The sequence below is a fragment of the Brassica rapa genome, chromosome A07 (genome assembly GCF_000309985.2).
Source record: "Brassica rapa cultivar Chiifu-401-42 chromosome A07, CAAS_Brap_v3.01, whole genome shotgun sequence".
Taxonomy (NCBI): domain Eukaryota; kingdom Viridiplantae; phylum Streptophyta; class Magnoliopsida; order Brassicales; family Brassicaceae; genus Brassica; species Brassica rapa.
The window spans coordinates 3,865,622-3,888,445 of NC_024801.2; the positions used below are offsets into that span (position 1 = coordinate 3,865,622).

The window sequence follows — 22,824 nt, forward strand, 5'->3', positions numbered from 1 at the left end:
GCTTGGCTCGGGTTTGGTTGCTGCATAGCGACCGGACGGCGTGTATGCGTGGTGACCGAGCTTGGTTTGTTCGGTTTGAATCCCAAAGGATACTTCTTCGTAAAAACTTCGTATTGGTTATTTTTACGAAAATTACATCTCTTCTTTTACTATCTCTTTCGGAAATACGATCTCCGAGGATTTTCGGGTGGTAATTCCGTCGTAACCGTTTTTGACCCCAACACATTGTAGTTGGAGTGAGATTGGTGGCACGCTTCACGGCTTGTACCCATCTACATGATATCCTTTTTATTGCCTGTCTTCGTATGTTCTCCAACATGCTAATCACATGCTTCGTTCTTGCAATTTTGATCGTTCTGTTGAAAGTTTCAGATAGATTGTTATGCACATCAGCACAATGCGACTCTGGATTAAAAAAAATGCTCTACACCACTTCTCTGGCTCTGTTTTAAACAAGGCCTCATACGCAAAAGTATCATATGTCTCTAGAATCTTCATTTTATCCTTATATTCCCCTTCATGATAGGTGTATGCTACATCCCAAAATAAATTTTTATATTCTGATCGGGAAAAGGACTTTTCCAATTAGCGTATATATGTCTTGCACACATACGATGTTCTGCTTTTGGAAGCTCAGTAGCTTTTTTTGTCAAGGGTTTCTTTCATTCATAACTCAAAAGAGAGTAAAAGTGAAACATAGTCTGAAAAACACATACATAGCAAAAGCAACAGCCAGAGAAGGCAAGGGAGTGGCAAGGTTTGTGATGTCAAGAAGACAACCTGCGATCCCATTCAAACCCATCCCTGAATGCAGGGCAGAGAAGAAGACATTAGAGTCTGAAAATACTTGAAGCTTTGAGAGTCCAGCACACGATCCTGCAAGAAGAGCTTCCTGCAGCGCCAAGGTTTCGACAGAAAAGGTTGAAACCACATATAGAATAGAGCATTGAGAGCCATGGGCTACATACATACCATGGATATACCATCCAAAACCTCCATTTCTAAAAGCATCAATCTCTGCAACCATAGAAACAAGAGCCGACAAGACAAAGGTCCTAATACGAACCTCATACGGAGGTACTAAAAGGAGATAAAACAGAGTAACATCCTCATACTGAGGTAAAGTCAGATCCTCATACTGAGGTAAAGGCAGAGAGCTTGTAACATCCTTAACCAGAGGTAAGAGAATATTCAAAGAGAGGGCAACATCCTCATTCAGAGGTAAATGATTCATCTTGACACAACTAATACCTAAAACAAGGTAATACTCATCCATGTAGGGCTTGTTGCAAGAAGAAACAGAGAAGATACCTTCTGAACAAAGAGAGGTTTCTACAAAGAGAAACCATGTCTCGATCTGGAAAGTGGGACTGGACTGAAATCTACACGTAGTAGAAACTCGCACTCCAAATGATACGAAAACAGATCTGGTTAAACCCTTGGTCATTGCAAAGAAACTTAAAGGAGTAACTGCAACCACAGGAACCAGAGAACTGACGGAAGGTTCGAGGATGTGTAGAGGAGCGAGGAGGCGAATGAGGGCGGCTGTAGAGTCTGGAGGTTCCGGAGAGATGATTAGAGAGCAAGCTTCAAGCGGAGGGGGCTTACACGGTAACGGGGGCGGATCTGGAGGAGGCCTGATACACGATGGGGGAGCAGTCACCATCAAGACCATGGAGAGAGAGCAGAGCTGCTTCAGAGGAAGGAGGAAGGCACGGCGGAGCTATGACAGAAGAGATCCATCTGAGCAGCGCACCTTGGGAAGCGGGCCTGAGAGGGTTTCCTCTTACGTTTCTGTATCCTCCTGGAAGCTCAGTAGCTATGGCATAGGTAATACCCTGTAAACAGATATGTAATAATCAAACTCAAGTTCAGATTATACGATTAGCATTGATAATACTATGAAAATTAAGAATATAATAAATACCTTATGATATATTCAAAAAAAAAAAAACTTATGCATATCGGAAATGATAGTAAGATTATTTTCTATTCTTGAGATCTATTTGAGTTTTCTAACGAACCAGCCCCAAGTAACCTTGTTTTCACGTTTTACAACAGCCGATGCAATGAGATACATCTTGTTATCTCCATCTCTACCTACAGCTGCAAGCAAATCACCTCCCAAATCCCATTTCAAAAAGCATCCATCAAGACCAATTACTCGTCTGTAACATTTCTGCTAAGTCTTCCGAAATTCCTCACAACAAATGTAGAAACAAACAAACTGTTGTACACCATTGACGTCAGCAGTACAAATCTCAGTGGTGATACCTTTGTTTGATCGTTTAAGCTCAGCCTCATAGTCCCATAGCTTACCAAACTGAATGGTTTGAGCCTAAGGACAGTGTCCAAAGCAATTTGTATGAATTTGTAACAATTTGAAATATTCACAACAATGTTATAACGCTCCTTGATCATGTCTATCTCTGCAGTCTGTAAATTAATATTTCTTCGAATTTCTTCACTAAACAGCCTTGCATCACACCTTGCTTCAACATTGATACTCAACTTTATTTTCTGTGGTTATGCTTCTTGTGACAAACTTTCACCATCCACTTGTTCAATGGTCGCTCAATCGAACAATATATTTTCCAAGGGCAGTCACTCTTGCAACATATAGCAGCTATCCTTGTTGCTTCTGATTTTTCCATTTTAACATCGTATTGAGTATTCAGTGAGTAACGTATTAGCTGATCCTTGAACTCTAATCCACTATTGAACTTCTTAAACAGACATATGTAAGGCTCTTTGTCAAAATCTCCATGAAAATTGTTCTTTTCCTTTTCTCCTTTTTATTTATTTTTCCATTGCTCCACTCTTCATCTGAACTTAACGGTGTATCTGGATACTGGACGTCTTCAAACCAAATTCAGGATCAGATTCTTCTTCGTCCCTTTCTTCGTCTGCATGTTTTTGCAACTAAGTTACGAGTTACTTCGTCCAAAGTTCTCTTTCTCAATGTTTGGTTTTTTCTTTTGACTTTTATTTCACGAACTTTCACGACAGTTCAACCCTACAAATCACTTTGGGGATTTTAAATTAATGTCTGTAATTAAAATAAAAATATGGTCTATTAAACTATAAATAATTTAATACATGTTATATTAAAGCTGGCGCAGTTAATTACGACTTCAACAGAGTTTGTAATTATGTACACCCTAATCTATAATAACAAAAAGAGACTTCTCTCCCTTCTTCTGTGTCCACGTCACCACATAGAATAGAGCGTTTTTGGACACGTGTCATTAAGAAAAGAAGATCCAGCGAAAATGCTTTTCACTTGCATATGGACTTTAAGAAAAAAATGCAAGCCCAAAAAATATTAGGTTTCATCGTCTTCTCTCTTTCGATCTTCTTAGTTTAGCAGCCGTAAATTCCAGAGAACTTAATCACTGTAACGTCTTCAGCTCTCGTTAATACGTAAACTGGAACTTTTACGTCATTAACCCACTCTTCCCACTCTGAAGCATTCAATTGATCTCATCATCTCCCTTGTTAGCTGACAAAAGCTCCGACTATAAATCTCCAAGTCGAAGCAATCAAAAGGCACACAGCTGTTTCGAATCCCTCATTTTTATGCTGAATTCACCAAAACCAGATAATCACATTATTCAAGGGCAAACAAAACCGTGAAATCAACCGGCAAGACCCCCCACCGCTTAATTGTTTTCGTCGCTGCTATATTTGCCGTCTCTTGAGATTCTTGCGAACATGGTTAGTTCTCTCACTGGCTTGCGAACATGGTAAGTTATCTCACTGGCTGATCTTTCAATTTCATTTCATGTTTCTTTTTGGTTATAGATATACGAATCTCTTAGTGAAAAACTGAAATTTGAGTCTCACGAAAGTCTTATGATTCATATGAAAATATTCTGATTTGATCTCTTATATCAGAGCGTAAAACTAATTTGGAAGCTTGATTCTTAGGTTTTAAATCAGGTTTACTTGAGCATAATATTGTTAATTACGTGTTTTGATTGATCTAAGCTAAGTTAACAGATTCATCAAAACAATATCGATTTTCTTAACCCACCACCACCACCGGAGGTTATGAAGACTGATAAATCATCCTCACGCTATTGCATATACGTTAAATTTATGTATTTCAACCCAAAGTTGGATGCATTTATGATTTTGTTCACAATTATCAGAATAGAGAATGCAAATGCTTCAAGCAGATGGATACTGCAATCTTTTGGATAGGGTGATCTTTCAAAGAATCTTTGTACATATGTGAAAGCCACATGTCTTCATATTCTGACTATGTCAGCATTAAGAATTGGAAGTATTTCTCTGAAACCACAATGCTTAGTTCAAGAATTATTATATAACTTTTATGTCAATCTCTCATGATCTTATCTCTGTTTCAGTAATTTTTCTGAAGAGGCAACTTAAATTTTAGAATAATATGGAGCATTTTTGGCATTTAGGCTCACATGTTAATTCCTTTGCCTTGCAGTTCTTTTGTTCTTTTAAGTTTTTGATGAAACAATCCTTACAAAAACTGAAGTACGGTTTCATGTTAGACTTGCTCCGAGAAGATAGGTCAACAACTTGATCTGATAAAGCCAACTCCAAGGGGGAAAATTACAATTTACGGTGAGTTTAGTTTTTTAATACACATTCACTATGAGCTGCAATGATATATTATGATGCACATAGATTCAATCATCATCAATATTATTTGTCTGACTATCTGTACTTATTTATCATTGTGGGGATTCCATATAGTGAGCATTCTAGCTTGAATGATGATTGTTTTCTTTTAGAAGAAGAGCCAGAAAAATCAAAGAAATCAAAGAGCTAGGTCTTCATTCTTGATGTCGGCGAATTATGGTGAATGAAAGAAGAGATGAGCTCCCGTCAATCTCCGTGATTATCAGGCAAAAGCATCATAGAAGCGATGAAAAGCACGTGAATATGAATATTTTATCTTTGTGAAAAATAGAGAATATATTATGTCAAATTAGACTTTTTGGAGTCTCAAATTTGGACATCCTAAAATCAGTAATATGGATTGTAAATATTTACAAAATTAAAGATATTATTGTATTTTGGAAAAAAATTGTTTAAAGAAGCAATATGTGACACATGTCGTATAACTCTGACAATCAACAAGGTTTTATACAGTAAAGGAAAAAAGAGTCAATACACAAAAGAAATAGAAGAGAGAAGATGCCATACTTTGGAAAAGTGAAGCTTGAGCATTTGGTAATAAAAGCGTCTTTGGTACAGTAAAGGAAAGATATAATGACTTGACCCAATGACTGCACAGTTTTTTGGATTATTTGTGACTGTTAAAAATTGAAAACGTCAAGTTTCAAAAAAAATGATACGTTGGAACAAAATATCAAATTAGAAAATATCAAAGTAAAACAAATAATGAAAGAACATAAAATCATTTCTATTTTATTATGAATGTTTTTAATACTGAAATAAAAATACGATTTCCAAACAAATGTACCACATGCTACTATTACAAAGAAATGAAACAATTTGTTTATGGTATACAAACATGTTTTAGATTATTTATTTTATTTTTCTCTAATTATGTTAGTATCATTACTAAAAATTAGAGAGGAAACCTTTACAAAAGCTACCTAATCTGAAAACATCCAAGGCAAAACACATAACCAAGACAAAGTATTTAACCAATACGTCTACAGTGAATCTCCTAACGTATTGCCACATCTAAGACATTGACAAAGCATATGCGGATTGTTTACTACTTTAAGAGGAGGATGAACGAATTTATTATCTTCATTCGAACAAGATAATCACAAAATAAACACATGCACTTACATGTTTTTCCTTTCCAAACAACAGCTTTATTTTATGTTTTAAGTGTAACTATATTAACTTTGGTGCAACTATCAACTATTTATTCTTTTTTATTCAGTTGATCAGTGAAAACCGTTTATGTTATTGCTATTTGAACTAAGCAACTTAAAAACAAAGTAATACATTGCTATCACTAACCACTATCAAATGGATGTAAAAAAAACTTTTTTCTCTACTTGAATTTGTCTCTATTTCTCTTCTAATATGTAGATTCCTATTTTTTTTTATAAATAAGAGAATAAATAACATTTTTCAATTTTTACTTATAAAATTCAAAACCTGCTCTGTATGTAATCTAGGAGAATCTCTTAAAACACACACACGCAGCCACGGTCTCATGCAGTTTGCAATATTAAAGAAACAAATATAGAAATGTGTTGGACATGTTTTAAATATACAAGAAAATCACAACAAGTGGTTATTCACCAGATCAGAATTACGAGTTTCTAAAATAGAAATGGAAGATTTTATCGCTTTTCTAAAATAAAAATCATAAGAAACACATTTCTAATACATTTTCACACGTTTCCAATAAGATTTCCATTCCAAAACGTTTCCGGAATATGAAATGGATCTCATCAGATTCGTGCAACCTAGCTCTTAACACCACATTTTAGGGCGGGTTAATACGACAACGTATACCCGTAAAGAAAACAAGGCTATTGGGCCAAAGAAAACAAGGATATTGGGCCAAGGAAGAAAGAAATCTACAGTCGAGGTGTATTTTAAAATTCGAGCGAAACGACAACGTATAGAAAGGGAAGCTTATGCTGCACGACGAAGCATAAGGCATGATCTTCCAAGTCTGAAGTTCATTCATCCAACTGAAACGAAACACAGTTTGTTAGCATTCGATATCGATGGAGGGAGACAAACAAACGCACGATGAGAAGAAGCACTCATCCGAGGAAGAATCAATACGGAGAGAGGATCCCCCGACACCGGAGAACACTGGTGGATGGGGCTGGGGCTTCTCTGTGCTCTCAGATCTTCAAAAAGCCGCGGAAGATTTATCTCGTAATGTAATGTCCCGACTCCGATTTGACCTCCTTTTTATGTATTCTGGAAATGCCTTTGAGATATCGGATCCGAGTTTACAGTAACAAGTGATAGCGATTTAGTGTGGTGATGCAAAATCATCATAAAGAAATGATTTTTTTTTATTTTTTTTTAATGTTTATTTGGTCATTGAGTTTTATGTTGAGAAAAAGACTAGGATAGCACCAAACCAAGTTTATGTTCCCAAAGTAGCACTCAAGGTTCAAAGTCACAAAAATAGGTTTCATTAAAGAGGTAAATATACACTTATACCCCTTGGGTTAATTAATCCAAACCTTAGGGTTTAGAGTTAAGGGGTGGGGTTTTGGAATTAGGGTTTAAAATTTTATAAAAAAAATATAAAATAAAAAATAAAAATTTTAAAAACAGTTTTAAAAAGTATTTTTAAATTATAAAAAGAAAATTTGACAAAAAAATAAAAAAAAAAATTCGAAAAAAAAAATTATAAAAATTTCGAATCTGAAAACATATAATCTGAAACTATAAAAAAAAAAATCTTTTTTTCATTTTTTTAATTTTTATTTTATTTATTTTTATTTATTTTTGTTTGTTTATTTAATTTTAAACCAAGGGTATTAGGGATATTTTACCCTTTAATGAATGTCATTTTTGTGACTTTCTCCTTCTAGTACTATTTTTGAGACATAAACTTCAAAAGGTGCTATTATTGACAATTGCCCTTTTATGTTTCCCTTTTGTATTATGTTTCCCTTCTTTGAACCAGAGTTTTTGGGAATGATGCTGATCTTCTTCTCGTGTAGGCTGCAGCAGTGGCGGAGAAAGCAGCGAAAAGCATTGCGGATATGCAAGAAGCGGATGAAGACTCTGAATCTTCTGCCAAGGAAGAAGAGATACCTGATACAGAGCAGGATAGTGATGATGAGAGTCTGAAGTTAAAGAAGTTAGCTTTAGGCAAATTGGAGGATGCAAGTGAAGACTCACTTCTTAGCCAGGCAAAGTGTTTTCTCTTGCTTCTTATAGCCCAAGAAGCCGTTGACCGTTGTGATGATATTGATAATGCGATATTGCTCTTTACTACATACATAGGCCTTTTGTTTCTGCCCATAAGTTTTATGCTTGTTTCCTTTACCAGGGTTTGAAGGTTTTCGATGATTCAGTTGAGAGTTTCACTTCTGGAGCTTGGCTGGCGCTAGGGAATGCGTTAAAAGGAGGCACAAGTTTGGTGCAAAAGTATGTTACATTTCTTTTCCTTTTTAGGTCACTGAAAGCTTTCAATATTGAGGGTGTACAAAATTTGTGAATGGAAATAGTTAAGGTCACTAACGTTACGTTTTACCCTGACAAAAACGGAAATAAGCTTTGGTTGGACTGCATTAATTTAAAGGATTTATCAATGCTCCGTGAATATGTTTAGGTAAGTTTTAGCCGGAAATTAATTACTTCAAATTTCGGAGGCTCTAAGCATTTAATACTTGGCTGACTTAACAACAATAGGAACATGCTCAGTATAATCTAATAGATTTTTCGTCTGGTAAATTTGCATGCTCCTTTGGTTCTCCATTACCAGTAAAACGTTGGGTAGGCTGTACGTGTCATTTGCTAAAGATAAGAATACATTTTTAGGGCAACTGGTGAGACTGTAGTAGCGTGACGAATACAGAGGTCTTGTGTTTTTAGTAGGGACTAGGGACTGCTTTTCCTATGAGAAGACGAAGTTCAAGTTGTTGATGCTCCATTATTTGTCTTGTAGGCTTGAAGACAGTGTCCAGCAAGGTTCTTCGCCTAGGGAAGCTGGATCTGGTGCACCGTCTCTATTGGAGGTTTGTGCTGTTTGTGTCTTCTTCTGTCTTATTTCTTTAGCCTAACATTTCGTTTAGCCCTTTCTTCTGTTTTTCTTTAGCTTAGCATTTCGTTTAGCCCTTTCTTCTGATATGCAGACGGGAAAAGCATTAACTGCCAAAGGAATGCAAGTTCTTGAGTTTGTTGGCAAGGAGACTATGGATTTATTGATTACAGAGACTGGTCTCGGAAATGAGAAGAACAGGGATCAAATGATTGAGGAAGTGACGTTTGATCGATGCTTTTACATTTATGGTGGTCCTGAGCAGCTCGAGGTGAGATACTTATCTATGAAAATCACTTGTCTGTCAAATTCCTATCAAGTATAATCCTCTTAAACTTTATTTGCCCTAAATTTTTTGCTGTCTGATGATTCAGGAATTAGAAGCATTGTCAAGCCACTATACTCTGTTGTTCAACAGGAGAAAGGGGAAACTGTCGCAAGATGAGAAAGTGTTGGTTGATGGGAAGCTCAAACAGATCCAGCAACTATTCAGCTTCGCTGATGAAATGAGTGGACGTAAAGCAGAGTCTGACAAAGGGAAGAAAATAGATATTAATACCGAAGGCAATGATGATGACATGAAGAATCTGTACAACTCCAGCGTCAGCAAAGCTGCTGATATGGCTGCTGGGTAATCATAACTATTCTCCTTTCCTTCTCTCAAATTATACTCTTTAATATTTCTCTTTTGCTCTTTTTATTTTCTAATCAAAATCACCATAATACGTTCCTTCATAGGAATCTGTTGTTTGTCCCTCCGGATACAGATTAGAAACTTGAAATCTACACAAAAGTTTATTTTATGGTTTGTCTTGCGTCAGGAAAGTTCCCATGTGAAAGATGAAGTGATCAGTGCGTATGTAGTATATTTCTTTGATCTAATTATATTTGCTTGTCACTTGGATGATTTCAGGTTCACAAACGCTTTAGCGGGTCTAAACATAAACGATATGATCCAGCGGACCGGTGGCAGGCTTGAGTCTCTTCACTCAGAAGGAGTTCATGTGCGAAGAGTGTTCCCTTGTCTCTCTTAGAATATAAAGATAGTTCTTTCTTGTACCACCAGTATCTTCCTTTTTGAGGGAGGCTGAATTGAAACCTATCAACTAATATGAAATTTTGTTCTGCAGGGACTTTCTGAAATGTGCTGTTTTGCAGTCACTCATCTGCTTATTCTCGGTAAATCCATTATATCTCATGCCAACAAAGTTGAGGATGAAGACGCTGAGACATTAAAAATCGAGTGGCCAGAGGATCCCACTGAAAAAGCTAGGCTGATTAGAGGTAAGGCAGAATTGATGGCTGGATATGTGGAAGCAGTTTCCAACAGTTTTATAACAGGTAGGTCCATAATCATTTCAATTTAGTTTGGGGTTTTATTTTGCCTTAGTTTTATACTGGTTCTTAGTTTGGGGATGCTTGTGAAACTAGAGAAAACTAAAAGGGTGAAACTTTTCGAATATACTTTTCGTAATTGCAGGTATATCAGATGTCTCTGAAACATTCTCAGCTGCGATCAAAGGAGCTGCCGCTGATGATTCCAAAGATGAACTTCTGAAAACATCAACCATGGAGGAAAAGGCAAGCACTTTCAACAATAGTCTTCGCTCTGACCAAACCACAGCTATCACAAAGATCCAGGAAGGACTTCAATACCTGTCTTATGTCGTGATAACTACCTCAATGCCCTCTGCTTGATATAATAAGAGAGTCAGATTGGTCTTGTTTGTGGGTTTTCCTTCTTAATACATGACTCAGGATCCGTTTAAGTTTCCTTTGTAGATATTATCTATTTCGCCAGCTGCTCTTATGGCAAGTCATTTCCACTTTAGCTCTACTCTGTTATTTGGATCTTAACTTTGATAACATCTGAAAACAAATATTAAAAGAAGGGAAGAGGGATTAGTTTTCTTTCTCCAACAAATAAACTGTAATATTAAGATTCACCATAACAGCTTAGCTAACCAAGCCAAGAGAGCATGACCCATATTGTTGATGGGACACTCCGACCTTTTCCATAATACATTGTCCATCTTTGAATTTTTTACATGTGGAACAAGTGTAATAGTAAACTTGTTGAAAAATATCTTATGTGAATTTTATCAAGTGTGTGAGAACACTAACTACTCTATTGATGTAGATACCATCTTCACAAAATTTATGCAGTCCATTGTGAATGCTATCTTCTTCGATGAAAAGTTTTTATACATTACACTGCCTAGCAGTATTTTGTATACGAAATCATCTATGCCTCCAGAACTAACTAATTCAATATTTTCTATGTCTTATCAACATAACATCACCAGGCTCTGCGAGCCCATTTATCCTGGTGAATATAGATGTATATATTCTGAGACGTTTTTCTCTATCTTTTGAGATTTGATTTTTTTCCCTATAATATTTCTTCTATTTCTACCATTTGTGGATATTATGAAAATGTTTATATATTTAAAACATATTTTTCATAAATTTCTTGTGTACCAAATTATATATAAAAATAATCATTTTTATACGTGAGTCATTTTGCTTAGTATTCATAACAACCTCATTTATTAAAAATATAGCCATGCATTGATATCACTTGAGGATATTATGAAAATGTTTATGTATTTAAAATCTATTTTTCTTAATTTTCTTATGTACCAAATTATCTATAAAAATAAATCATTTTTATATGGGTCCTTTTGCTTAATCTAAACTATACTAAAAGCACAATATAAAGCCCTATGAAGCCCTCCACGTCGGATAAAAAAACAACCTATCACGAGCTTCCAAATCGCCACGTCATTTCTTTGTTACGTCGAAACTGGTTTTAACGGGCCAATTCAGGTGAGCGTCTTATATTAAAAGCTATGGCCCATTTTAACCAGACCTAGCCTCCTTACAAACACTGCATCTAAGTCGTCTCTTGCTCTTCCCCTTCATGATCATCGTTTCTGATTTCTGCAATTCACAGTTTCTTTTGTATTTATCACTGTCCACTCACACTCATTCAATTACGATATTTTCTCCAATCTTGATGAGTAAATGATCCTTTCATCTCCCTTTGTTCTCCTTTTATATAAACTCATTCATTGAAGTTCACATTCAACCATAATCAACAACCTCTGTTCAACGATATCAATCCATGGCGATGAAATCGGTTCAAAACTCTGGCAAGTCTCGGAGATTTTCTTACACCCTCTTATTTATCATAGTTAATTTATTTTATCACCCTAAACTTTCCAGAGAGCAAACGAAGCCCTGAACGAAATCAGAGAAAGAAGATCAAACTATGAATCTGAGAATATGAAAGAGGACAAAAACATGTTGAATGTTGTCAACTAAAGGGTTTTGTCTGTATTTGTATTTGATTCTTGGATCTGACGTATCATTCATTTATCTGTATTGCAGAGATTTGGCGGATAACAAAGCCATCGAGTTTTGGATCCTACATTTGGCAAGAGCCTACCCAAGAAATAGGTATGATATTGTCATCGTCTCTCTGCATTAAATTGATGACACTTTGATGATGATATATTTAAACATATTGGAATCATGATACATATATATATATATATATATCTTCTCATACTATTTTTTCGAGGGAGTGTTTTGAAGCTGTCCACGAAACATGATATATCTTCTCGATGGAAATTCCAATAATTATTGACGGTTGAATCATCACAAACTTCACTAACTCAGGTACTACGTTTTAATATGAAACCATGTTATTGTGTTTGTTCTTTGGTTGCACGTAACGTTTTCTCAGTCTCCGTATATATGTTTCTGTCTTTGCTGATGGATTTAAAATGTGACGTAGAACATAAACGAGAACCGGTCGAAAACCAAAGCAGCTTTTTTCGATGTAATCAGAATTGGATCTACAGCCTTTGCCAACTATCTGAAACCAAACTGTGTTATGTGGGTATCAAGTTTGTTGCCTGAGTTAGTGAAGTTTGTGATCTGTGGGTAAATTTATTTGTGAAGTTTATTATACCCAACTATCAATTTGCAACCTGACCCGGTCAAGTGCTTAAAGAAAAGCAACAAGAGACTTGAGGAAAACTTGATTTTTGGAACTCAACTCCAAGATTGATTTGAGCCGGTAAAGAAGAAAATCAAAGCAACCACCCCATTCAATATTTTGCATCATGAACGAGCCTCTCAATCTCATGACGGATACTTCTCCACTCTCTCTCTCTCTCTCTCTCTCTCTCTCTCTCTCTCTCTCTCTCTCTCTCTCTCTCTCTCTCTCTCTCTCTCTCTCTCTCTATGATGTTATTTTAACGGGTTTCCGCATGTCTTCTGTTGCAACTTTTTCAGGGGAGACTGTTTGGGTAAAATGAACAGATTTCTAATCCTTTCGCTTATTTCCCCTTTCATTCTATGGCAGAAGCTCAATTTTGATGAATAGTTCAAGCTGATGTCATGGCTGGACTTAATGGCAAGTTTTTCTCCTACACAATTAGTTCCTTAATTTTTTTTCTTCACCAGCTGCACTGCGATCTAACCTTTGATATTTCCTCTTATATTAGACTGAGAGGCACCAGCTAGATGATCAATGAAATTCTCCGAGTTTACCCGTTTTTACAATTTTGTTTTCGTTGTGTGCGGTGAGAATGGACATAAGAGTATCAGTAAGATCTTTTGTTCTTTTTAATAATTATTTTGGTTATTCTTCCCAAGAATATGTTCCATTACAACAATAGAAATAATGCCAAAGCTCCATTTATTTTTGTCCAGCTGTAGGTAAAGCAACAAGTTTTGGCTTTTATACGTTGTCTGCATGGGAATCTAGAAGGATATGACTCTAAAGGTATTCCTTAGATTTCACACCAAAACAAATGTGTTATACATGTGTTTGTGTTTTCATTCATCTTATTGTTTGTGTTTCACCTCAAGTGCTTGCCCTATCCTCATAGATGACTTTGTTGAGCGTCCAGGTTTGGAAACAAATATAGAGCTTTCTTTCTCAACACATTTTACAATAGAAAGTTAGAAACCCATATCCTTTTGTTATTTATTTACAGCATTTTAGGATCGAATAAGAACATTGTCCCCTAACTGCGGTGATAAATAATCTGAATCATGCCTTTATGAAGAACCTCTTTCTGGTGTCTTTGGTTTTTATACCCTTGAGAGGTTTTCAAACTCTTTGCATAATCTTATTATTTTCTTCTGCTGTTAGATGAACAGCACAAAGATTATCGTCGCTGCCACACAGGATTAAGAAGTGTTCCAGGCTTAAAGAGAATAAAAATCTAAAGACAATGAAAAAAAAGTATCAGAACTCGATACTCTTATTCGCCCCCAAACTTGAAACGAATCGGATCCGACAAGAGTCCAAGATGTTCATTCATGTCACATTGCGGGATCGAGTTTTCTCACAAGGGTTTGCGAGTCATTAGAATATGATGAGTACGCAAGGGTAGAAACCGCTCCACACCCGCAGCAAATTAAGGTCTGGCCACAATCTCAAGAGTTAGCAAAGCAAAGAAGGATATCAAACCAAAGATTTGAAGAAAGAGGCTGCAGACGGCGGAGAAGAAAGAGGCTGCAGACGGCGGAGAAACTAAGGAATAAGATCTGTTATTCATCATTCAATTGTAATTTTTTTTGTGCAGTCGTTAGATAATGCTTTCATTAATATCAACCATTTGATGACATATCTTTCATCCCGATTAAGACCATCTTCTATTGATTTCCATGCTGTTACAAGTTGGATCTTACAAACTCTATTTACCTCACATAATATTCTCATTTTCTAATTGCAAGACTATCACTAAGTGCTCATTTACATTCTTATTTAGAAAGAGTGTAGTGCACGTATCATCATGGTTTCATTATATATAACTGATACTGTAAATATCATCATGGTTTCCATTATATATAACTGATACTGTAAATGAAACTAAATAGAATCATTAATATAAATAAACTAAACCGATATAGTAAAAAAAAACTACATGGCCGTTCGACGTTAAAAAAAAACTAAATAGAATCATTAATAAGAAAATAATGTTTTTGGATCATAGTTTTAGACTGAAAATATATTCAAAATTTCCCCAAATGGTATATAAAAATTCATTTTTAATAACAGCGTAATGATGTCAAAAAAATAAATAACAGCGTAATAACCTCATTGTATTTTTTTTAAATAGTAATTTTAAAACCAACTAATATATAATAATAAAATTTAAATGAATTGTGACTATCTATTGAGAATAATACTTTACTATAGCTAGATTTTGAGATATTTTTTTGTCTATAAATAATCTAATGATATAGTAATAATAATTGCTGATAAAAAAATATAGTAATGATAATATTTTCATAACATTTTCAGTGTATTTAACACATACAACATTTTTAAAAATAGTTCTATTTAAAGAAATGATTATTTAAATTAGCGTTACTTATTATAATTGTAAATAGATTATAATTATAAATAAATATATTATAAAATATTATACATATAAATAAAACATAAATATGATATAAATTATACATATAACAAAAAAATATGGGATGTGGAGATTAATAATATATTTTCTTAATATGCTAAATATGTAAGAAAATTATTTTGGATAATAACTAAGATTACATTTTACGTTGTTCACCATCCCATACATATTTTAGATAGTAAAAAATAAATTGTTACTCATTTCTAATTCAAATTACTATATATATTTTTATAACATAGATATAATATATTGTAATATAGATATTAAATACAACGTTATTCGAATAAACCCGGGCGTAGCCCGGACAAATCCCCTAGTATTAATAACAACCCTATTTATGAAGAATATAACCATACATTGATATATGTATCAATTTGGTATGAAAGTGGACAACGTTCTCCTTCTCCGTGCGTAAAGGTTATTAATATAATGGTCGATATTGTACTATACTATATTTTTTTAAAATATATAGTACATAATAATTAATTTATAACAACAACATATTGTGAAGAAGATGGAGAAAATAAGAAGGATGAGAAAGATGAAGAGCTGGCGGAGGAGTAAACAAAGGAACATGCAGAGAAGAAGGAGGGATATTTCTTCTATTTCTACCATTTGTGGATATTATGAAAATGTTTATGTATTTAAAACATATTTTTCCTAAATTTCTTGTGTACCAAATTATATATAAAAATAATCATTTTTATACGTGAGTCATTTTGCTTAGTATTCATAACAACCTCATTTATTAAAAATATAGCCATGCATTGATATCATTTGAGGATATTATGAAAATGTTTATGTATTTAAAACCTACTTTTCCTAATTTTCTTGTGTACCAAATTATCTATAAAAATAAATCATTTTTGTATGGGTCATTTTGCTTAATATTAATAACAACCCTATTTATTAAGAATATAGCCATACATTGATATGTGTATCAATTTGGTATGAAAGTGGACAACGTTCTCCTTCTCCATGCGTAAAGGTTATTAATATAATGGTTGATATTGTACTATACTATATTTTTTTAAATATATAGTACATAATAATTAATTTATAACAACAACATATTGTGAAGAAGATGGAGAAAATAAGAAGGATAAGAAAGATGAAGAGCTGGCGGAGGAGTAAACAAAGGAACATGCATAGGAGAAGGAGGGAGGGAGGGAGGGAGGGAGGGAGGGAGGATATTATGAAAATGTTTATGTATTTAAAATCTATTTTTCCTAATTTTCTTATGTACCAAATTATCTATAAAAATAAATCATTTTTATATGGGTCATTTTGCTTAATATTAATAATAACCCTATTTATGAAGAATATAGCCATACATTGATATATGTATCAATTTGGTATGAAAGTGGACAACGTTCTCCTTCTCCGTGCGTAAAAGTTATTAATATAATGGTCGATATTGTACTATACTATATTTTTAAAAAATATATAGTACATAATAATTAATTTATAACAACAACATATTGTGAAGAAGATGGAGAAAATAAGAAGGATGAGAAAGATGAAGAGCTGGCGGAGGAGTAAACAAAGGAACATGCAGAGAAGAAGGAGAGATATTTCTTTTATTTCTACCATTTGTGGATATTATGAAAATGTTTATGTATTTAAAACATATTTTTCCTAAATTTCTTGTGTACCAAATTATATATAAAAATATTCATTTTTATACGTGAGTCATTTTGCTTAGTATTCATAACAACCTCATTTATTAAAAATATAGCCATGCATTGATATCATTTGAGGATATTATGAAAATGTTTATGTATTTAAAACCTATTTTTCCTAATTTTCTTGTGTACCAAATTATCTATAAAAATAAATTATTTTTGTATGGGTCATTTTGCTTAATATTAAGAACAACCCTATTTATTAAGAATATAGCTATACATTGATATGTGTATCAATTTGGTATGAAAGTGGACAACGTTCTCTTTCTCCGTGCGTAAAGGTTATTAATATAATGGTCGATATTGTACTATACTATATTTTTTTGAATATATAGTACATAATAATTAATTTATAACAACAACATATTGTGAAGAAGATGGAGAAAATAAGAAGGATGAGAAAGATGAAGAGCTGACGGAGGAGTAAACAAAGGAACATGCAGAGAAGAAGGAGGGATATTTCTTCTATTTCTACCATTTGTGGATATTATGAAAATGTTTATGTATTTAAAACATATTTTTCCTAAATTTCTTGTGTACCAAATTATATATAAAAATAGTCATTTTTATACGTGAGTCATTTTGCTTAGTATTCATAACAACCTCATTTATTAAAAATATAGCCATGCATTGATATCATTTGAGGATATTATGAAAAATGTTTATGTATTTAAAACCTACTTTTTCTAATTTTCTTGTGTACCAAATTATCTATAAAAATAAATCATTTTTGTATGGGTCATTTTGCTTAATATTAATAACAACCCTATTTATTAAGAATATAGCCATACATTGATATATGTATCAATTTGGTATGAAAGTGGACAACGTTCTCCTTCTCCGTGCGTAAAGATTATTAATATAATGTTCGATATTGTACTATACTATATTTTTTTAAATATATAGTACATAATAATTAATTTATAACAACAACATATTGTGAAGAAGATGGCGAAAATAAGAAGGATGAGAAAGATGAAGAGCTGGCGGAGGAGTAAATAAAGGAACATGCAGAGGAGAAGGAGGGAGGGAGGGATGGAGGGAGGGAGGGAGGGAGGATATTATGAAAATGTTTATGTATTTAAAACCTACTTTTCCTAATTTTCTTGTGCACCAAATTATCTATAAAAATAAATCATTTTTGTATGGGTCATTTTGCTTAATATTAATAACAACCTTATTTATGAAGAATATAGCCATACATTGATATATGTATCAATTTGGTATGAAAATAGACACCGTTCTCCTTCTCCTTGCGTAAAGGTTATTAATATAATGGTCGATATTGTACACAGATTGAGATGGTGATGCTTGAAGCGAAAGAGAGAAAATAGATAAGAAGGAGGGTATTATTTCAAATCGAGATTTAGAAAAGTTTATAGGCTCCCTCTGTTTTCGAGCGAAGGGTGTGGAAGTAAAAAAATATGACCGGAGAATCTAGAATTTTAGATCGGCCATTAGACTGGAAGTGGAAGTTCAAGAAAGATATTGATAAGCGAAGGACATCTATCTATATTAATAAAGTTGCTCAGAAACTCTCCTCAGCCCTCCACCTCACCCTTCCATATCTTAAAATTCGCCACGTGTCGTCTCCTTTTCTTCTGTTCCATGTTTTTTAAAAAACGACCCTCTCTCCCGTGTTTTTTCTTTAAAAAGCGGAGCTCTTCTTTTTGGGCTTGCAAGTATTTGTCTTTGGGCTTCTCTAAAATTGGCCCATCTTTTTAGGGTTTCTCTGGGCGCCGTAGAAGTTGTTTTTTTGCTGTTCTTCGATTCTTAGCTGTTCTTCCGTTCTGTAACGGCGAGCGTTTCTGTTTCTCATTTCTTTAATCACATCACTAACCCCAGTTCCACTACTCTCCTCACTCTCTGTAAATTAAACACCATAATTATCATGAAATCTGATGAAGGAGGATGTGACAACAGATAGCAGAGGCAATTGCTTTTTGAGTGGATTGTTATCCTCTGAGATATGGAGCAAGTATTCGTCGGGTCAAGGGTTTACTATTATGGGCTTTACTCATTCCAAGAAGCGCTTCCATGGCCGTTTATTAATGTTTGTTTGCTCTTACTCGAGACTGTGAGATGCAGTGGATTACGAGGTATTTGGGAGTCAGTACTGTGACTTCGACAAAGGCACTCTCCGCGGCGATATTAATATCTCAGTCCGTCCTATTACACAAGCGAAGTTTGGCAGCAAGGTCAACAAGTTTCTATCCTTCTTTGTCGTTTATATATTCTGAGCTAACCAATAAAGTAGTATGTTCAACTCATTCTGTTTTCATTCTACTGTATTTGGATGATTATTCGTGTTTCTGTTGGTTCACAGGTGGAAATGAAGAATTTGAATGAGTTTTCACCAATTAACAGGGCCAAGCCAACCAGCTTATGGGGAGAAGTAACTCAGGTAGCATGCTAAATAATCTTCCACTACATTGCAATATCTCTGTTTTTCATTGAACATAGCCACCATCGACTAGCTTGAGTATATATGTTCAGACAGGAACAATAATGAATACATGAATATTGACGGAGAGGTGAGAAAGCTGACTAATGCCCTGCAGAAGATGTTGCACAACTTCTGGTAAGCCAAAAGCAAAGCAAACTACAATTACTATGTTTATGGTGCTTCACAGTTCACACTCTGTCCCACTGAATACATGAATGACAATATTTTGCAGGAGGAGTGAAGACCCGGACCGTAGACCCCTGCCACAGTGCATACATGACTTAGTTGGGAGCACTTCTACTTATTGAAGCTTTCCCATTCAACTGCTCCTCCAAGCATCAGCCGTTCACCATATCTCGAATCTTTGACCGCGACCAGTGTTCACCACTGCCAAACTTTGCTGTAAATGTTGGTCAAACCATTAGCTAATTATCTTACAATTTGTTGGTTTTGGTGGTGACACTCTTATATGATTCATTAACAGGGAGCGATAACAACCCCGGAGATGATATCCCTGGAACAGTAAGCAGTAGCAGTTACAACTAACCTTTACTGGTGAGTGTGTGACTAGGGGAGCCCTGCTACAAATGCTTGTGGGGTTATGGAGGGAGCTTCTGCTGCTGCAGGTGTTTTGCATGATGAACCTGTACATGGTGGAATAACTGCTGATGGTCCACCACACCGGAGGCTGATCCAGCAAAGCTGAAGTTCCCAGCATCGTGTGTCGCCAACTCAAGCGTCCACCACTGCTGCTCCTTAGGTTTTTGTCTTCATTTGAGTTAAAATAAATTGTTTAAGATCACGCTACTTATTTCAATGCTTTTTGTTGTTGGGTTTTTTTTTTTTACTTTTTCTTAGCGTTGTCATCACGAAAACTTTGTATCAGCAGTGGTTTAAAAAAAAATATTTATTGCTCTTCGACAAACTACATTCCTGTTTGTTTAAAAATAAGCTATATTCCTGTTGCTATTTGAGAGCTGGTCCTACCGCTTAAATAAACATAGTAGGTAGCTCCTCCTGATTTTGCATCCATATTTTACAGAAGTTGATTTAGCAAACAAACTATATTGATTGCCTCCATGAGTTCTGGGTGATTTAAACTGAGTTCTTCCGTACACATTTAGACACTGGCATAATGCAGCGCTATGGATAAAATCATTTAACGTTCAAGGGTGTTGTCCTTACAGAACGTCACCGGCAAATACTGTATCAGCAGCAGCATTGGTGATTAGGAGGTTACGACCACTGACTCCCATGCTCTATAAAACTGAGCTTTGTTAGTTGCGTTTCCTGTTTTCCCACTGTAGGAACGTACATCTGCATTAGCAAGTTTGTGAAGGATAAGAAGATGATGGCTCCCGACTGACAGGTCCCAAAGATACTTGAGGTGTTCGTCAAGTTTATGTTAAAAACTTAAAAATATAAATAACACGAATATACAAAAGTAGTTTGGTGCAAATCAAAAGATCATAAATAAAGTATCTTCTGCTGTTTGTCCAAATAATTCAAAGAAGATATATTTTTTCCTTCTGTGTTGAGAGAACATTTGACCCCAAAACGTTTATAGCTTATCGGATTTTAACTGCGTCTACAGTTTATAGAGAGTAGGAGAAGTCACAGTCCTATTCATATGTTAGCCTCAACCGCATTGTTTCACAGAATCTCGAGTGGTGTCGCTGACCAAGAATGCATCACGCATACAACGATCAATGGACTTGAAAATCTGGGCAGTGGTGGATATCTCGAGTTCATGAATTTGTTTTTTTTTGGCTAAATAGTTTGTTCATGAATTCTTCTCAAGCGAGATATTATATAACTATTGCCTGAACTGCCAAGCGTTTAAGGATGAGAAACGATGAAAAGACTTTGATCTATATCAAACATACAACTACACGGTTCACAAAAAGAAAAACCCCTCTGTTCAAACTCGCAAAACCCTACAAGTATAGAACTACATAGACCCATACTTACTGACGAACAGAAAGCAATAACAGATCCATATAATGTGATTTCACATTTCATCAAACTCACACCAACGTAAATAAAAATAGGGTAAATCTCACGAAATATTTACTAGATCAGGGAACTAAAATTTACAATAAAATGATGGGCAACCACAACCAAAAATTAATACATAATAGAATTTAAAATATAATAATTTTTAAAAGAAAAAAATGTAAATAAAAGAAATATTAAAATTAAATATTTAGTTACAATACATAATATAAGTTGAATAACATAAAAAAAAACTTTTTGAATAAGGTGAAAAAAACTTAGTAACAAAATAAAAATTTAGTTTAAAATACATCATACAACTCAATAATACATTTTATGAATAAATATAAATTTAATAAAAGAAAATGAGAAAGAAAATATACTTATTATGTTGCTTTTTCAGATTTCAAAAATATAACAAGATAAATAAAAAGTGAATTTAATGAAACTTTTTTTCTTCATTTTGGTCATAGTATTAATACATAGAAAACTTTGAAATAATTAAGGAAAACAATCAAATATTAATAGATAATCAAAACACAGAAGAATAAAAGTTAGGAACTAATTTACGATATTGTGTTTTCAAATTTCATCAAAACAAAATTAACAAAAATAAATAAATTTGATAGATTTTTTTTTTTTGCTTTCTGATCATTAAACTCAAACCATCAAAAATAAACAAGAAATTGATAAAAAATAACTTAACAAAAAATACATAATCAAAAATAATATTTAGAAAACAATCAAAAACTTAAAGTAAACCTATAGCAAATACACAATAAAAAAATGAACATTTTTTTTAAAAAATATTGTTCCATTATATAAAGAACAGATTAAAGTAATTGGGTCCGAATAAATATGTAAAATAAAAAAAGAAATTTCTTGAATTCTAAAAACCTTATCCTAACAAATCAAATACTGATATGGAAATTATATATAAATATAGTGCAAGCAAGAAATACAATGTAAAATAATGGGAGAAGCATATTAAGATTATAAATAAAACTATGTCTACCATGGTCTAAAATAAAACAAATAAACTACATTGCTAAAATGAAAATATCTTCACTAAAACTCTTTAAACTATGAAGTTTGGTTAACCTAAACTAGAATGAAGCTAACTATCATAACATCAAATAACTTCAACCTAAAAGATGATAAAAATAAAATAAAAATGAATCAAAAAGTATACACAATATATAATCAAATAGTAAAAATATAAATAGCTAACAAATAAATATTTTTTAAAGTCAAATTAAAGTCAAATTCCCGCGCGAAGCGCGGGCCAACCACTAGTAGACAATAAAGTCAAAAGACACAGACAGCTATGCACTCACGTTCCATGTTACCTATTATGATTTTTTTTATATTATCAAAAACTTTTAACGTCAATATTAGTAACATATACAAACAAATAATGTTTTTTTTGAGAAAACAAATAAATAATATTCATTTATTATCGTATGTATTACAAACAAAAGTTAAATACCAAAAGTCCAGAACGGACACAATCAATTAATAAAATAATAGTATAATAAAATCCTT

At 33.8% G+C, this 22,824-nt stretch overlaps 2 protein-coding genes across 2 annotated transcripts; one reads left to right on the top strand and one right to left on the bottom strand.

Moving 5' to 3' along the window:
- Positions 1-566: 566 nt before the first annotated feature.
- On the bottom strand, positions 567-4,601 carry LOC103844338. Its single transcript, XM_009121138.3, has 2 exons — positions 973-4,601; positions 567-892 (listed from the first exon to the last, which is right to left on the bottom strand). Exons 1-2 carry the CDS (start codon positions 1,673-1,675, stop codon positions 831-833), a joined length of 765 nt encoding a protein of 254 aa, XP_009119386.1. The 5' UTR covers positions 1,676-4,601; the 3' UTR covers positions 567-830.
- Positions 4,602-6,518: 1,917 nt separating this feature from the next.
- On the top strand, positions 6,519-10,618 carry LOC103844341. The gene is made up of 10 exons (XM_018655477.2): positions 6,519-6,866; positions 7,665-7,856; positions 7,997-8,094; positions 8,615-8,684; positions 8,802-8,978; positions 9,082-9,338; positions 9,621-9,711; positions 9,838-10,048; positions 10,188-10,445; positions 10,482-10,618. The coding sequence occupies exons 1-9, from the start codon at positions 6,705-6,707 to the stop codon at positions 10,403-10,405; spliced, it is 1,476 nt and encodes a 491-aa protein (XP_018510993.1). The 5' UTR covers positions 6,519-6,704; the 3' UTR covers positions 10,406-10,445; positions 10,482-10,618.
- The last annotated feature ends 12,206 nt before the right edge of the window (positions 10,619-22,824 follow it).

Coding starts and splice junctions, on each gene's coding strand:
- LOC103844341 (XM_018655477.2), top strand. CDS start 6,705: ATGGAGGGAGACAAACAAACGCACGATGAGAAGAAGCACTCATCCGAG. Junction 9,339..9,620: donor GCTGCTGATATGGCTGCTGG/GTAATCATAACT, acceptor GGATGATTTCAG/GTTCACAAACGCTTTAGCGG. Junction 10,049..10,187: donor TTCCAACAGTTTTATAACAG/GTAGGTCCATAA, acceptor TCGTAATTGCAG/GTATATCAGATGTCTCTGAA.
- LOC103844338 (XM_009121138.3), bottom strand. CDS start 1,675: ATGGTCTTGATGGTGACTGCTCCCCCATCGTGTATCAGGCCTCCTCCA. Junction 893..972: donor TTTTGGATGGTATATCCATG/GTATGTATGTAG, acceptor TTGGCGCTGCAG/GAAGCTCTTCTTGCAGGATC.